At 34.6% G+C, this 17,890-nt stretch overlaps 1 protein-coding gene across 6 annotated transcripts in view; it reads left to right on the top strand.

Moving 5' to 3' along the window:
• SLC30A7 (solute carrier family 30 member 7) overlaps positions 1 to 17,890 on the top strand; it is an 84,783-nt gene that overhangs the window by 7,611 nt on the left and 59,282 nt on the right. For 3 of the 6 annotated variants that reach the window (XR_012417186.1, XR_010588519.2, XM_015432090.4), the window contains exons 3-7: positions 3,285 to 3,398; positions 7,508 to 7,595; positions 8,555 to 8,681; positions 10,116 to 10,259; positions 15,011 to 15,061. Coding sequence is in view for 2 of the 6 variants with exons in the window: in XM_015432090.4 (XP_015287576.1) it covers positions 3,285 to 3,398; positions 7,508 to 7,595; positions 8,555 to 8,681; positions 10,116 to 10,259; positions 15,011 to 15,061 (524 nt within the window). In the remaining 4 variants the exon portion in view is untranslated. Of the gene's footprint in view, positions 1 to 3,284; positions 3,399 to 7,507; positions 7,596 to 8,554; positions 8,690 to 10,115; positions 10,260 to 15,010; positions 15,062 to 15,279 lie in introns of all 6 variants that reach the window. The other 3 variants (XR_012417194.1, XR_012417193.1, XM_074000661.1) reach the window with 2 other exon arrangements.

The following is a 17,890-nucleotide window of genomic DNA, read 5'->3' as shown; positions in this document are numbered from 1 at the left end:
CCATTTATTCACCAGTTCTCATTCTGCTTTGAGTTAGATGTCAGATGAGATGGTTAAAGTACTATCTGCACTTAAACTAATATATCTATTTCAGTGGAATAAATAAGGTTCATGATAAAAGTTTAAGACGATTTCTAAAATCTTTTGTAGTGATTTGGCAGAGGTTTATAAAAATTATTGTGCTTTTTCTTGTTGGTAAATAAAGTGCTTTGACTTAGTTTCTAATTATATAATTATTCCAAATTATGAGAAAAATTTAAAACCATGCTTTTTCTGTATGTGTGAAGAATGTTTTTGACTTTTAGTTTGTAGCACTTCCAACTGATGAAAGCTCTAGCATCTAGCCAAATATTACGAGGTATGGGTTGTGCTTGGGAACACCAGGTATTGTAAGCATTAATAAGAGTTAATAATTAATAATCAAGGTAATTTATTAATAATTAGTAGTAACAGGAATATTAATGTTGTTTTAATGTGACAAGCATTGTGGTAAATGTTTCACATATATTAACTCAATTATTATAACAATTATGTTACTTTTATACTATTACTCTGTTTAAGTAATGGCTAAATCGAGGCACAAAGAAGTTAAGCAACTTACTGGTCACAGAACTAGTAAATATGGAGCTGGGGTTTGAACCCAGGTACTCTGACTTCAGAAGCTTGTTTTTAAAGACTGAACTGATGATTGCTTTCAGAAAATTTTTATTGACTTCAAGTTCACGGATTTCTTTCCTCAGCTGTGTCCAGTCTGTGATAAGCCAATTGGAAGAATTCTTTATTGCTGATAACTTGTTTTTTGTTTCTAGCATTTCCATTTGATTATTTTTTGTATTTCCCACTTCTTTACCAAATTTCCCATTGGTTCATATATTTTATCCACTTTTTCCATCGATCCTTTAGCATATTAATTACAGTTTATGATAGCTCCAGTATCTGGGTCAGTATCTTGGTCTGGTTCTGTTAACTGCTTTCTCCACAGTGACTTCTTTTTTTTTTTTTTTTGGCTCTTTTTGTGTATCTTGAAATTTTTTATCAAATATTGGACATTATGAGTAAAAAACAGTAGATACTGGGGTAATAGTATTTATGATCAGAAATAGGTATGCCTTGTCTGTCAGACCACCAGTTGGTTAGACTTTGTGCTTTTAGTAGTCCCTGTATGGTGCCTATGCCATAGAAGCTCTTTTCTTTATGCTCTTACCCCTACCCAAGCTATAGACTGCTATTGCTTGTTACTCAGTACCCAGTTTATGGTGAAGGCAGAGGGGTATTTGTTGACTTTGACCCAAAACTTCGGTCTTTGGTAGATTCTGTAAGCCTAAACCTCAGGAGTATGATTTTTGTCAACATTTTTACTCCTCCTGTGAAGCCAAACTCTACTCTGTGTATGTGTATGGTCCTGGATGGAAACAACTTTCCTGCTCCATCCCCAGTGGTAGCAGAACGTCTGCTTTGTGTTGGTAGAAGATTTCCTGCCCTTCTTTTGGTGGCTTTTCTTAGTGGGTGCTTTAGTATGTATAATATTAATCTTTAAATTATCACAAATAATATATCATTTCATGTATCTGATAAGAACCTTAAAATAATACACTTTGATTTTTTAATTCCATTCTGTGTGCTATTATTGTCATACTTTAGGTTGTTGACAGTATTTTTTTTTTTTTTTTGATTTTTCAATACTTTAAAGATGTTGCTCCATTGCATTCTGGCTTGAATAGTTTCTGAAGAAAAACATGCTATAAATTGTATTTTTATTTTTTTAATTTAATTTTTCTCTTTTTTCCCCTCTGGTTTTCTAAGATTTTTTTCTTTCTCTTTGGTGTTTAGTGGTTTGTGAAGTGTGTAGGGTTTTTTTCCTTGCTTGGGATTCATTAAGCTTCTTGGCTCTGTAATTTATTTTCTTTTATGAATTTCAGAAAACTCTCAAACATTTTCTTTTTAAATGCTTTTCCTTTCTTTTTTTCTTTTCAGTTCCCGAGACTCTAAATACATATGTGTTAGTATGCTCAATACTTCCAGACTGGTTTGGGAAAGTTTGTATGTTTGTTTCTACTCCCTTTTCTCTTTGTGTTGCACTTTGTATAACTTCTTTTGACCTAACTGATTCTTTCTGTGTCCAGTCTGCTCAGAAGCCCATGACTATTATTACTCCATATTGTAATTTTAAAAAAATTATCATTTCCATTATATTTATAGTTTTTATCTGCGGAAATTCTTCATTTGTTAATGAATTTTCTCTGATTTTATACCACATCCTTTGACATATTAATTGTATTTGTTTTAAAGTCCTATCTAATAGTTCCAATATCTGGGCCATTTCTGGTTCTGTTGACTGTTGTAACTCTTAACAATGAGTCTCTTTTTTTTTTCTTGATTTTGTCATTGAGTGCTGGACATTGTTTAGAAGAATAATAGAGACTGTATATGTCTGGAAATGGGCACACCTATTTTTCTGCCTGGCCATTAATATGGGAGTTTTGAAACTATCTGGTCAATAGTTGAACTGGGGTTGAGCTGGGTTTTGTGTTTTGTTGTTGCTGATTTCAACAAATCACAGCCTTTAAATTTTTCAGTGGTTCCTAGTACTTTGTGATTAGTATTGCATTTGGAGTACTGGAGGATTTTTTCAGGGTTCTTGCTCCACTCTCAGCTTTTAGCAAGTTCTGCACATATCTCTTTGTGCTCTCACTGGTAGTTTACTGTTCCCTATACTTTATTCAAGGCTTGGTGGGGAGGGTAGGACTCGGTTCTCTTGTTGTATCCCTAGTCAGGCAAGCCTGTGCACCTGAGTGTCAGGGTGAGTATTAATGATCCTGCAGCTCTCCCTGTCTCTCAGCCTGTCCCCACTGTCCTCAGCCTGGTATCAAAAGGGAGGAGCAGGATACTCAACAATAGCAGACCTTTGCTTTGTAAGATCCTGGGAGCAAGTAGGTATCAGCTTCGTCCCAGTAGTAGATGGCTTTTTTTTCCTACCAGTCTTTCAGTGGCAGCTGAGCTTTGCAAGTGACCAAGGGGTGGTCACATTCCTACCCCTCACTCAGCAGCAGATGGTTTTGTTTCTGCCTCTCACAGCAGCTGGGCTTTTCCTTGTGCAGGAGGTATGAGGGTTTACTTTTTAGGTATTTGAAACTTATCCTCAATAGCTATCTATATAGCATATTTAAATTGTTGTTTTAGATGGTTAATTCCTAATGAACAAAAGCTGAATCTTAGACTTTCAGAGAAGGATGCCTACTATTAGGTTTTTATTGTAATTTGTCAATGTGTTTGTTCTTTTCCAGCTTAGGCTTGATTTCCGACTCTTTTCACATGTTTTTCGATAGCACTGCCATTTTGGCTGGACTGGCAGCTTCTGTTATTTCAAAATGGAGAGATAATGATGCTTTCTCTTACGGGTAAGACTTTAAGAAAAAAATCCTTTTTATTGAAATATAAGATAAACACAAAAACCACTAATCTTAAGCTCAGTGACTTGTTAAAAATTGAACACACGTGTAACTTTTGAATCTTTGAAGTCCCCACTCAGGCGTCTTTGAGTTCCTACCTCCTCAAGGGTAACCGCTTTCATAACTTCATGGATGAGTTTTTAAACAGTATATAATTGGAATCTACAGTAATTTGTTGAGATTGCTACCATATAAAGGAATTTCTCAACTTTTTTTTTTTTGAAGAAAGTTTTAATATATGAAAATAGGCATTTTTTTTTTGCTTTTGCTTTTGCTTTTTTCTTTTTGAATGGGTACTTTGCTGTTGATTTATTTAAAATCATTTTCTAATATGGTTTTATATTATCCTCTTTAGCTCTGCTTTTATGTAACAGTTCTTATATGCTTGCTGATTTGGACAATTAATCAAATATTTGTAGAGTATCTTTATGCTGAAGGGATTACATTGGATCATCATAGAGGCATAATTTGATTTCCGCCACCTCTGATTGGAGGAAGCAATGGACTTTTTCATTATTTGATTACACTAAGTGTTTCCTGTTTTGAGTTCATAGAATATTTGCAGTATAACTGTATATACGTGTAAGCAGAGCTCAGGATGCATACTCTGTTTCTTTCTCTTCCCCACCCCTTTGTCTTTTCTATTCCCTCTCTCTTCTTTCTGATTCTTCCCCTTTGTCCTTTTCCTCCTCTTCTCTTCCTTTCCCCTGCAAGTGCTCTTTTACATTCTCTTCCTTCTTCATCTGTCTCTCATATTTTCTTTCTCTCTTGTTCCCATCCTCATCCTCTTACTCTCTCTTATCTTCTCCTGAACTCCCTTTTCCTTCTCTTGTTCTTTGCCTCTTGTACTTGGGCTTGTGCTCGTGATCTTTTTTTCTCTCTTCTTCTGTGCCCCTATACCTTTCCTATCTTATTCTTTCTTTTCTTCTGCTCTTTTCCTCTACCTTTTACCCCTTTATCTCTTAGGCTCTGTCTCTCCTCCTCCTCTTCTGTTAACTTCTTTAACTCTGTTTCTTTTTTGTCTCCCTTTCCAAGTCTCTCTTTCCTTCCTTCACTGATTCTCCTTCCCTGAGCTCTCCCTTTCCTGTGCAGTTTCTCTCACTCTCTCCCTGTCCTTTTTACATCCATCTTCTTACATGCACTCTCTTAGGCCTCTTGTTATGTTTTTTACTTTTGGTCCTTCACTACTCCCTCTTTCTCCCTGGCTTTGCTTCTTTCCTTTAGCAAGCACACACTGTTTCTTTCACATGTTCTTGTTCTTGTTCTCTTTAGATATTTATTGAGGGTTCATATGAGTCAAATACTTTTCTAGTTCTAATGATGTAAAAATGATCTAATGATGTAAAGACATGCCTCCTGCCTTGCAGGAACTTGTCTCTTGGGGAAACAGTTTAGTAAAAATATAATAATAGCTTTATATTGTGACAATTGCTAAAAAGGAGATGTGAAGTTCTGTGGCAGAACTTGCTGATTTTAGTTATAACCAAGGGATATGGTTATTTGTTTAATTATAAAAAGTGAGCCAAAAAATACTAATTGTGCATTTTATAATATAGAGCAGTAGATCCTGTATATCTATAAATTCAAACAGCTTGACAGCTCAGATAAGAACACTTTTTATGGCATGATATTGGTGATTTGCAAATAATTTAAACAGTGGTTACTAATAGATTCCTAAGTATATTTTATATTATTAAAGAAAGATTATATCCAAAGTTATAATTTTTTGTTGGAAAATTAGTAATCTATATTATATATCAGAAATCTAATTAGAATAGCTTATTCAACAATCTTTCTGAATAAACAGTAGCCGACTATTAAAAATTCTCAGTTCTTTAATGCTTAGAGTTTCTTTTGTTTCCAATTTAGAATGTATTGTCTCCTGCTCTAAAATGGATTTTAGGAATAGCTTTGAATACCTTCAGTACCGTAGCAGATTTTAATATTCAGCTTTAGCTAGTTGATATAAGAGAATAATATTCTTTCCACTTTTAATTTAATCCTGTCCTCTCCTTCTGTATGTGTTTGTGTGTGTGTGTGTATGTGTATGTGTGTGTATGTTTTCTTTTGGGAAAGATTAACGAATAAAAGCTGGTACAATATTTAACACTATGAATAATTGGTATAGTAATAAGTAGCATCATTTGTAAACTACTGGTGGCAGTATATCAAGATGACACTGATTAATTCATGTTAAACATGGAGTTGAATTCTCATAAAACCCTCCCAGTTCAGGATAACCGCGGTAGTGGACTGACTCTGCAATAGAAGAAAGAGTTGGGGAATATGAGAGCAAGCAAGGACTCTTAAGTATTTCTTTAAATAAAAATCATCTTTGTGTCTTGCCACACTCTTATTTTTTAAAGAGCAAAGCCAGCATAAAAGTAATATACATCCAGTAGGTAGATAGATACATACATACGTGGGTATATCCATATGTACCTATACTTAAATCTTTTGTATTTTTCTTCCTGGCTCAAGAATCTAAACACTAACCATACTTAATTAGGCAATAGCACATTCATGAATTACATGTTCTCATTCTAAAACCTTCTCAATCTGTTAAGTAAACACAGCTATTTGTAAAGGCAAGTGTGTTTAGTTTTCATGAGTTTTTGTTTTGAACCTACAACCAAGTTTAACAAATATATCTTAAACTCAAGCTAATTAAATCACTCCAACAGCTTATCTGCACTTAGGGAGCACACCTACTAAGCTAGGAATTAGAAACAAAAAGATGCCTGAAAAACATTCTTGCCTTTGATCTTGAAATCTGGTAGAACTCAAGCACAAAAGACTTTCAGTCAAGCATTAGTTATGGGACTACAAAGGTACATTAAAAGAAAATACTTTTTACTTTTGGATAGTAACCCTGCTGATTTATTACATAAATTCCTAAGTGTAGGTTATGGAATGCTGGCTGCAAATTATTTGAATTTAATGAACTTTTCTCCAGGAAAAAAAAAAAAAAACGTTTTGACAAGTAATATGTTATTTGAATGTGTTAGAAGATAGAAATATGCATTATTTCTGGGATAGAAATACATGCTATGTTGGAATGCGCTTGACAGGACAAACTCCAACATAACTTTAAATAGAGTACATTTTCAGGAATTCTCTTTAAAAATATTTTTATAGTAAAAATTGTATTACCTAGAAGTTAACATAGAAACCTAGGAAAGGCATGAGTTTTGATGCTCTCATTATATTGTTTAAGGACCAAAGTGGTTAACTGCTATTAGCATCCTTTGAATGATGTTTGAACATGTAAAAATGCTAAGTTAAAGTTGTTCCTGATTACTTTAACTAAGCCAAATACACCGTATGGAAAAATAAAATCTTTCCCCAATGCTTCACACAGGTAGGAAGCAGAAAGCTTCAGAACTCCATGGAACAAAAGACAGGTATTTTAAAAACAGTTTAATTAGAATTATGTGAAGCTAAAATTGGTTCTAAAAATAGGTAATTGAAAGTTTATTCTAAATTTATTAATCTTAGAAAAAGTGTTAGAAATATAAATCTCAAGTTGTCTCTGGGATAAATCAGAAATAATTTTATTTTCCTTCAGATCAAAGCTCTACTTTCCAAAGATTTGAAAGCTAAAAGGTACAAAGCAGAAAGCATAAGGAGTTCTTAGAAAAAGAGAAATTAATAAGTTAAAAAAAAAACCCTTTTCCAGACCCTTTGTTTTACTTTTTATCTGTTAATCCTTCTTTGTTTGTCCACTTGTCTGGTTCTGTTTTTCCTTCTCCAGTAACAACTTGAGATTTAAATTTCTGTGAAAGGTCTTTCTAAAACTACTTACTCTTAAGAAGATCTTTTGATTGGCTTGTAAAAATCTGTGTTTTGTGGCATTCTGCTTTTAAACAATTCATAATAATTCATTTCCTCATTTCTACTGTATATAAAATAAAATGCACTGTACTATAAACACTAGGACTTTGCTAACCACTTATAACCATATAATATGGTTTGGAATCTCTGAATGTATGTAATTTTATGATTTAATTTTTAAGAAATAACACAAGAATTAAGTTATTGACTTTGTTCCTCTTTAGGTATGTTAGAGCGGAAGTTCTGGCTGGCTTTGTCAATGGCCTATTTTTGATCTTCACTGCTTTTTTTATTTTCTCAGAAGGAGTTGAGGTATAGTAGATAATGATTAAAGTCAATAAATTACATTTCTGTAATGAAAATGTTTATTAATTAAAGATATATAACAGAGCTTTTTCTGACTATTATTAAATATCGTGAACAATCTTGGATTAGATATTTTGTGTGTACAAGAGGAACTTGCAAAATAGTTGGAAAATTAAATATATATGAATCTTCTTGGAATTGAAAACAATTAAATGATAGTGCTTTACAAGTTATGGATGAAGTGTTAACGCTGTGAAATGTAGAGGTATAATCTGGATAGTGAGGTCAATAGGGAAGTATTTCTAAAGAAATTAGAACCTGAGAGTTTTGCCAGTGAATCTTTAACATTTGGTGTATTTTTTAAAAAGGAAGAAAATGTAAAGATTAGTGAACTTAAAATGAAAGGCAGTGTTTTTTTTTTTTTTTTTTTTGAGATGGAATCTCGTTCTGTTGCCCAGGCTGGAGTGTAGTGGCACAATCTTGGCTTACTGCAACCTCTGCCTCGTGGGTCTAAGCGATTCTCCTGCCTCAGCCTCCCGAGTAGGTTGGATTACAGGCACCCACCACCATGCCCAGCTATTTTTTTTTTTTTTTTAGTAGAGATGGGGTTTCACCATGTTGGTCAGGTTGGTCTTAAACTCCTGACCTCAGGTGATCCGCCTGCCTCAGCCTCCCAAAGTGCTGGGCTTACAGGCGTGAGCCATGAAAGGCAGCATTTTAAGATACCAAATAAGAACAAGTTTTGGACGAAATATTTATGCTTTTAAACATTTGTATGTATTGTAAAATAGTAATTGTTCATTTTTTTACAGTATGTGAGCACTGGTTTTATTTCTATGAACTGTTTTGGGAGGTTTTTTTAGTGCTTTTAATTCCAAAAATAACTGAAAGTGTTTAATATTGTCTTATGATTTTGTTAGTTGATCAATCAGAAATAATATCAATGCCATTTGTTTGTTTTCTAGAGAGCATTAGCCCCTCCAGATGTCCACCATGAGAGACTGCTACTTGTTTCCATTCTTGGGTTTGTGGTAAACCTAATAGGAATATTTGTTTTCAAACATGGAGGTCATGGACATTCTCATGGCTCTGGTATGACGGTTAGAACGCTTTGTTTCTTCATTTTCTACTAGGTTTCTGTCATAATTATTTACTTGAGAGAATTGTTAATTTAAGGTAAACTATATTGATTTCTGATAACAAAAGTAATATGTCAACAGACTATATGAATATCTTCCTGAACTATCCCTTTCACTTCTTTATGCCCCTCCATCTCAGTGCCTTCTCAGAGCTATGCTTGTTATCATGGATCCCACCAGACCGCAGTAACTTATCATTTTAGTGTGATATCATTTATGTAAGATAAACAAATATCAGAAAACCACAAAACAAATCTACTTATCAAAAAGTTTTGTGTGGGCTGGGCACAGTGGCTATAATCCCAGCACTTTGGGAGGCCAAGGCAGGTGGATCACTTGAATCCAGGAGTTTGAGACCAGCCTAGGCGATATGGTGAAACCCCATCTCTACAAAAAAACACAAAATTAGCCAGGCATGCTAGGCGACAGAGCGAGACTCCGTCTCAAAAAAAAAAAAAAGCCAGGCATGGTGGCGCATGCCTGTAGTCTTAGCCACTCAGGAGGTTGAGATAGGAGAGTCGCTTGAGCCCGGGAGGCAGAGGTTGCAGTGAGCCGAAATCGTGCCACTGCACTGCAACCTGACTGACAGAGCAAGACTCTGTCTAAAAAAAAAAAAAAAACAGAGTGTGTGTTTATGAAATGTACTATGTAAATATGTCTTGGAGATCCTGATAGTCATGATTTTTTCATATGGTGCAGTGCTAGATTTAATTTACTGGTATTTAGAATTTTTGTAAAAGTCATAAAAGACTTGGATAGCATCCACTCTTTTTCTGTCCTTTAGAATAGCTTGTATAAGATGCTTCTCGGTGGTTTAGTCGTTTTTAGGTATGCTGTGGAGAGAGGATTCTGCGTTCTTTTGCATTTAGCTTTTTCTACCTGCTTTAATGTAATTTTACTGATTCTGTTGCCAAATGCAGCAACTTTCTTGTGTCTGCCTTAATGTGAGCATTTCCGTATGTCTTGTTAATCTTTATTAGTGTGTGTAAGAGTACTTTGAAAACTTTAGGCCATGAATTTTGTCTTTGTTGTTTACTGCCTCATCTCCAGTGCCTAGAATGATTCCTATAATATAAAATGTTACAAATAAATATTTCTCAAATGAATGAATAATATTATCTGACCTCTTTGGATATATCTGTATACTTCCAGTCAGTACTTATTTTCATTTCCAGTAATGTCTATTACTTTCCTCTATGCTTTCCTTACCTTTTGGTACTCCATAGCAGGAACTTAGGATTGTTTTAATAAATCTATAACACTTTTTACAAGTAAATGTTTATTGAATTGATCTGAGTTTAGAGCTTATTCTTTGTACTAGTGTCAGTATAATTGTAACCATTTATATATTTTTACATACCTTCTGTCCTAACATTTTGTCTTCTAGGCCATGGACACAGTCATTCCCTCTTTAATGGTGCTCTAGATCAGGCACATGGCCATGTCGATCATTGCCATAGCCATGAAGTGAAACATGGTGCTGCACATAGCCATGATCATGCTCACGGACATGGACACTTTCATTCTCATGGTGAGTACAGCCTAAAGACAAATGGACAGCCTCCAAATAAACAAGAGTTTTGTGGAATACTTTTCCTAGTTGAAATAGTTTATTAAAAAGATACTCGATCAACTTCTTTTCTAATGAATCAGTCTAAATGGCTCCCAGGGCTAGTTTATTTTTTGTATAGCGTGAAATTAACTCAGTATAAGGCAGTGGATGCTAGCTTTTTTCCAGGGGGTGTATCATAATACAGTGCCACTCTCTTATGTATTTATTTTTAATTTTTGTGGGTACATAGTAGGTATATATATTTATGGGTTACATGAGACATTTTGGTACGGGCATGTAATACATAGTAATCACATAAGGGTAAATGGGGTTTCCATCCCCTCAACCATTTATCCTGTGTTAAAATCAACCCAATTATACTCTTAGTTATTTTAAAATGTGCAATGAAATTGCAATTTGATAATAGTCACTCTGTTCTAGCAAATACTAGGTCGTATTCATTCAACTATTTTTTTTGTGCTCATTAACCATCCCCCCTTCCCTCCCCCCAAATGTCACTATTTTAAATGAGTGTTAGTGAATGAGGAGCAATTGCATTTTAGGAAATGAAAATCATAATTTTTTAAGCATCATGAGGCCTTTTGTGCTATATTGGCTTATAAAAATATGGTAGAGGTTTTCAATTTTTCACATTTGTATTATAATTTTTGACGTCTGTCACCTGATGTTTACCTCTATATTTTTTTTAGAAATCTTTGGATGCTTACTTTTATAGCATTGGGTACTAACTTACGAGGTGTTTATCAACTTAATATTTTATTTTGAATTATATTTTACATAGTTTATAAAGTATAGCTTAATAGAAGTTGCTTGGGTGACACAATTTGATTACTCTCAATAGAGTGTATACTTAGGTATTATCTTGTATTGGCCGGGCGTGGTAGCTCACACCTGTAGTCCCACTACTTTGGGAGGCCGAGGCGTGTGGATCACCTGAGGTCCGGAGTTTGAGACCAGCCTGACAACGTGCAGAAACCCCGTCTCTACCAAAAATACAAAATTAGCTGGGCGTGGTGGCACATACCTGTAATCCCAGCTACTCCAGAGTCTGAGGCAGGAGAATGGTTTGAACCCGGGAGGCAGAGGTTGCTGTGAGCCGAGATCGCGCCATTGCACTCCAGCCTGGGCAACAAGAGCGAAACTCCGTCTCAAAAAAAAAAAAAAAAGGCATTATCTTGTATTTGCAACATAGAATCTCACAGCTTTAGAATTGAAAATATGAAAGGGACCTTGGAGAGTGAGCCTTCTAAGCCCTTCATTTTTCAGTCTTTGAAATTTTTCCATGAGGCAAGAAAATAGCTTGAATCCAGGAGGTGGAGGTTGCAGTGAGCTGAGATCATGCTACTGCACTCCAGCCTGGACAACAGAGCTGACTCTGTCCAAAAAAAAAAAAAAAAAAAAAAAATTCTAACTACTCTATTGAGATATGATTGACATTGACATATGGAAAGAGATAAATATTTAATGTATACAACTTGATGAGTTTGAGGTAAGTATGCACCTATGAAACCATCACCATGATTTCTCCAGTAAACATATCCATTCCCACTGAAAGTTTCCTTCTACTCTCAATTCTCTTCCCTTCCCTTCCCTTCCCTTCCCTTCCCTTCCCTTCCCTCCCCTCCCCTTCCCTCCCCTCCCCTCCCCTTCCCTCCCCTTCCCTCCCCTTTCCTCTCCTTTCCTTTCCTCCCTCCCTCCCTCCCTCCCTTCCTTCCTTCCTCCCTTCCTCCTTTTCCCTTTCCCTTTCCCTTCCCCTTTCCCCTTTCCCCTTTCCCCTTTCCTTTCCCTTTCCCTTTCCCTTTCTTTTTCTTTCTTTGTTTTTCTTTCTTTGTTTTTCTTTCTTTCTTTCTTTCTTTCTTTCTTTCTTTCTTTCTTTCTTTCTTTCTTTCTTTCTTTCTTTCTTTCTTTCTTTCTTTCTTTCTTTCTTTTACTTTTGCAGTAAGAGCACTTAACATAAGATCTACACTCTTGGCAGATTTTTAAGTGTACAATACAGTATTAGCTATGGGCACTATGCCATACAAATCCCTAGGACCTATTTATTTAGCACAACTGAAACTTTGTACCCTTTGACTAAGATTTCCTCATTTCCAACTTCCTCCAGCCACTGGCAACCACTGTTCTATTCTCTATTTCTATGAGTTTGACTGTTTTAGATTCCTCATAAAAGTGGTATAAATGTAGTATTTGTCCTTCTGTGTCTGGCTTATTTCACTTAGCATAATGTCCTTCAGGATCACTTATGTGTCAAAATTAGAAGGATTTCTTTCTTTAAGAAAGAAATGATATTGAATGATATTCCGTTGTATGTATATACCACATTGCTTTACCCATTCATCCATTGATGGACATTTAGGTTGCTTCCATGTCTTGGCTATTGTGAATAATGCTGTAGTGAATATGGAAGTGCAGATATCTCTTTGAGATCTTGATTTCAGTTCTCATGGGTATATACCCAGTTTGCTGATCATACGGTAGTTCTATTATTGTTTTTTTGAGGACCCTCCATACTGTTTTCCATAGTATCTACACCAGTTTACATTGCCACCAGTAAAAGAAAAGGAAACAAGGGTTTCCTTTTCTCCACAGCTTTGCCCTCACTTACTGTCTTTTGGTTTTTTGGTAATAGCCATCCTAACAGGTATGATATGATATCTTATTGTGATTCTGATTTGCATTTCCCTGATGATTAGTGATGTTGAGCCTGTTGGCCATTTGTGTGTTTTCTCTGGAGAAATGTCTATTTGATTCCTTTGGCCATTTGTTATTTTTTTAAAATTTTTTAATGAATTTTTTTATTTTTAATTTTTGTGGGTACATAGTAGGTGTACATTCTTATTATTTATTTATTTATTTATTTATTTATTTTTGAGACAGAGTCTCACTCTGTCTCCCAGGCTGGAGTTCAGTGGTGCGATCTCGGCTCACTGCAACCTCTGCCTCCCAGGTTCAAGTGAATCTCCTGCCTCAGCCTCCCAAGTAGCTGGGATTACAGGCATGTGCCACCACGCCCAGCTAACTTTTTGTATTTTTAGTAGAGACAGGGTTTCACTGTGTTAGCCAGGATGGTCTCAATCTCCTGACCTTGTGATCCACCTGCTTTGGCCTCCCAAAGCACTGGGATTACAGGTGTGAGCCACTGCGCCCAACCAGTAGGTGTATATTCTTACGGGGTACATGAGATGTTTTGATACAGGAATGCAGTGTGAAATAATCACATCATGGAGATGAGGTATCCTTCTCAGGCATTTATCCTTTGTGTTACAAACAATCCAGTTATACTCTTTTAGTTATTTTGAAAGGTACAATTATTATTGACTGTAGTCACCCTGTTGTCCTATCAAATAGTAGATCTTATTCATTCATTCTTTGTTTTTTTTTGTACCCATTAACTATCCACTCTCCCCCCGCAGCACCACACTGCCCTTCCCAGCCTCTGGTAACCATCCTTCTACTCTCTGCATCCATGAGTTCAATTGTTTTGAATTTTTATACTCCACAATAAGTGAGAACATGTAATGTTCTGTGACTCTTTGACCATTTTAAAATCAGGTTATTTATTTACTTTGCTGTTGATTGTGAGTTCTGTATATATTTTATCATATACATAGTTTGCAAATATTTTCTGTCATTCTGTAAGTTGCCTTTTCATTTTGTTATTTGGTTCCTTTGCCTTGCAGAAGTTTTTTAATTTGATGTAATCCTACTTGTCTATTTTTGCCTGTTGCCTGTGTCAGTCTCTAAAATATGCTGTATTTTTATAATAGTTACACTGGCATGCTTTAAAACCTTGCTTTTCCAACTTTGCTCACATGCATCCCAAAATAATGTTGAAAAATTGCGTATCTCTCACACTTTTGGCTATCAGCTGGATTTTTCAGGGTAGCTACTTCTTCATTCCCACACAGCAGTACAATATCTAGATAGGAAATATTATATGGTGTTATGCTTTTATATTTCTTTGTTACATTATTGCAGAACATTGTTACAGTGCTCTATAAAAGCTGTACTGTTAAGGTTCTGTGCTGTGGGCCGTGAACAAATGATGATAGCAGGTACTTTGTTGGTTGTGATTAGAAAGCTTGTCAGTCTTCCTGATAATCTGTTTAAACAAATATTGCTCATCTTTTGCCTTGTCTTCCTGTATTTTTCTGCTTTAATGTTAAAGCTGATTAGTAATTTTCAAGATATTTAAAGATAGAAATTATAGCATTTTTTTCATCATAAAGGCAAAATGAAAAAAATTATTTTTATCTCTTCTGTATCAAGAATTTGCCACATTAATCTAGAAGCTGTTGAAAAACTATTTACCATAGTCGAGTTAACTTTCTATCCTGGCTTCGTTTCTTGGACCTCATAACTTCAAGCAGTACATTTGGTTTTCTCTGAATTTTCCAGTTGTAAAAGTATTAAAAGATATTTTATGAATATTGGAAAATTTTCACAATGTTTTTAATTTTCTGTGCTTTTAATCTTTTTAATACAATAATTTCTGAAATACTCCATACCTTTGATGAATTTTAGAACTACCGCCGCTAAATTTACCTCCACTCGATTATTTCATTACATTTAAAAAATAAATTTGTAAGTTTGATGTGGCTGTATAGCTATGCATTCTTCGTGATACATTTGAGTGAAAAGGACTCTGAATTGTAAAAATTTGAATGAGGAATTGAAAACATGTTTTAAAATAACTTAATTCTCTACAGATGGCCCCTCCTTAAAAGAAACAACAGGACCCAGCAGACAGATTTTACAAGGTATGACAAGCAATCTTTGTGTTTCTTAGTTTTTTGGAACTGCTTTTATAGTTTTGAAGTTTTAGTTGTCTGAAGTTTTCCTTTAAGAAAAATATATAACACAGTGTTTGTGTTTAGTGTTAGCCTTTCTAGTGATTATTTTTTATATGCTATTAGATATATTAGCAGACATTCTTTTAATTATCACTTGACTGTTTTCTCTGATTTGATAATAAAAGCAAAATATTGAGCTGGGTGTAGCTGGCATGTCACCACAATCCCAGCTACTCAGGAGGCTGAGGTGGGAGAATTGCTTGCGCCCAAGAGTTTGAGACTACCCTGGGGAACCTGCGAGACTCGCGTCTCAAAAGAAGATGATTCAGAAACTATTCTGCTTAAATACAAGTAATACCCATGCCTGTGACTATAAACATTGTATAGATGCTTCTTGATTTACTGTGGGGTTGTGTCCTAATAAACCCGTGGTAAGTTGAAGATACTGTGGGTTGAAAATGCATTTAATACACCTAACCTACTGAACATCATAGTTTTGCCCTGCCTACCTTAAGTGTGCTCAGAACACTTGCATTAGCCTATAGTTGGGCAAAATCATCTAACACAAAGCCTATTTTGTAATAAAGTGTTGAATATCATGTCATTTATTAAATACAGTCCACTGCAGAGTACAATATCAGTTGTTTACCCTTGTGATTGCGTGGCTGACTGGCAGCTGCTGCCTGCTGTTGCTGCCCAGCATCATGAGAGATGATCATAGCACATTATTGCTAGCCCAGGAAAAGATCAAAATTCAAAATTTGAAGTATAGTTTCTATTGAGTGCATACTGCTTTCGCACCATCATGAAGCCAAAAAGTCACAAGTTGATCCTTTTAAGTCGAGGACTGTCTGTAGTAGTATATTTGCTTTTACAGGATTATTACATCGTTTTTCCAAGAATAATATTTAATATGTTTTTATGTTGTGAGAAAGTTTAGAGCTAAAAATTTAATGCAAAGTGAGAACTCCATCATATTTGTAGGCCATCAATAGCTAATACCTGTAGGAGCTTACATGTTGTGTAAAATTGTATATTACAAAGTTTTACAAGCCAGAGAAAATCAATCCTGTCTATGAATTATATTAGTTTTTGGGTTTTTTTTTGTTTTTGTTGTGGGGGGTAGTTATGAACCTATCTCTGGCTCTGAGTTTCCATTTAGACTTTATTGTCAGGGTTTCCTAATTCCCAGCTATCTACTTGCCTTTATTAACTTTTGACTTCCGTCTGACTTTCTGAATGGCTTCTTATCCAATCTCAACACATATTTTTCTTCACTATTTCTTTGTATAACTCTCGTTTTGTATTTTTCACTGTGAATATATTCCTTCATACTGAGAAATTTATTTTCAGAAGGCTTAAATGTGTCTTCCAAGCACAAGTTTTCCATTTACAAAATATGGAATTGTTTTAGAATAACATTTGCTGAAATAGCATATAATCATGCATATTTGATGCATCTGTATCAAGTAGTATAAATTAGCCTTGATAATAAGAATTTAATTTTGAAAGTCATCACAAGTTGGAGGAAAGGAAGTTAGATTTGCCTTCCTAATTCTCTTTTATATAAGTTATTATGAAAATAAGTTTATATTTTCTGAATACTTGTCAATTTATGGTGGCTGAAGAGCCCAGTAAATAGCTGAAGAACAGAGATAACTAGCTGGCATTAAAAACTTCTTGTAAAATGACCAGGTAGATAGATACTCATACGTGAAAAACTTGAATTAATTAAGTTTTTCAATTATTTGCTACATTTTGACTCCTGGCTTACTAAGGTTTTGGGGGGTTAGTTTATCAGTATCCTACCACATCTTCTAAGACTTTTAACTTTGTGTAAGTTAAACATCCTTGTTTATATTTCTTTCTTAGTGGTTTTTTTCTTAAACAGTTTATATAGTAAGAAGGGCTTAGGTAGTTTTAATGACACTTACTAATAAAACCAGTTTTCAGGTTAGAAAATAAATTGTAGCCAGGGACTTTCCAGTCTAAGGAAAAGCAAGAACAAATCATTATTTTCTTTTTCCTTTCATGTTTAGAGTTATTTTCATTTTGTATTCTACCAAAACACTGATTAAAGGATATAAAGGTTTAAAAGCATGTATCATACATAAGAGTTTGTAGTTAGGGACTTTCAATCTGCTTTGATGTGTATTTTTTTTTCCAGTTTTAGTTTTAAAAGTTAAAGTGGCCCCAACATTATTAACCTATTTAATTCACTGCTGTTTGAAATACCTAACAGGAACTGAATATTCTATAAGTATGACAAAAATCTGTATATCTATGTCTGTAAGTATGACAAAATTCTTTTGCTTTGGAAAAATTTTTAAGAGAGTTCTTAAAGAACTGTTCTTTTTGAAGAAGAGTTATAATAATAGAGTTAAACTGTATATAAATGAAAAGTTGTATGTAGGTAGTGAGGGATGATTTATATTTAATATAATATTTGATATAAATTTCCATCAGTGGCAGATAAAATGAAGTATAATTTCCCAGAACACAAGATTTGATTTGACTCATTAGCGGTCAGTTTTTAAATTTTGAGAACATTTCTTGAATTTAAGTTTGTATTTCTGTACCTCCAAATAATTATGGTTCACCTTTTTTTGTGCAGTGAATACTAAAAACGAAAACTCAGGTATTCTCAACTAGATATGTGCTTTTTATGCATTAACTATTTCTTTTCAGATAGGGCAGGTGATGGTATTGACGAATGTTCTATTTTTAGCAAGACATGGTTGAAGTTTAAAAGAATGTTTTGCTATGTAGAAATTTTGTATTAAAGATCTAAACGTT

This window comes from Macaca fascicularis, chromosome 1 (genome assembly GCF_037993035.2).
Source record: "Macaca fascicularis isolate 582-1 chromosome 1, T2T-MFA8v1.1".
Classification (NCBI taxonomy): Eukaryota; Metazoa; Chordata; class Mammalia; order Primates; family Cercopithecidae; genus Macaca; species Macaca fascicularis.
Note: the sequence above shows the minus strand (reverse complement) of the source record. Positions and strands in the feature narration are given on the sequence as shown.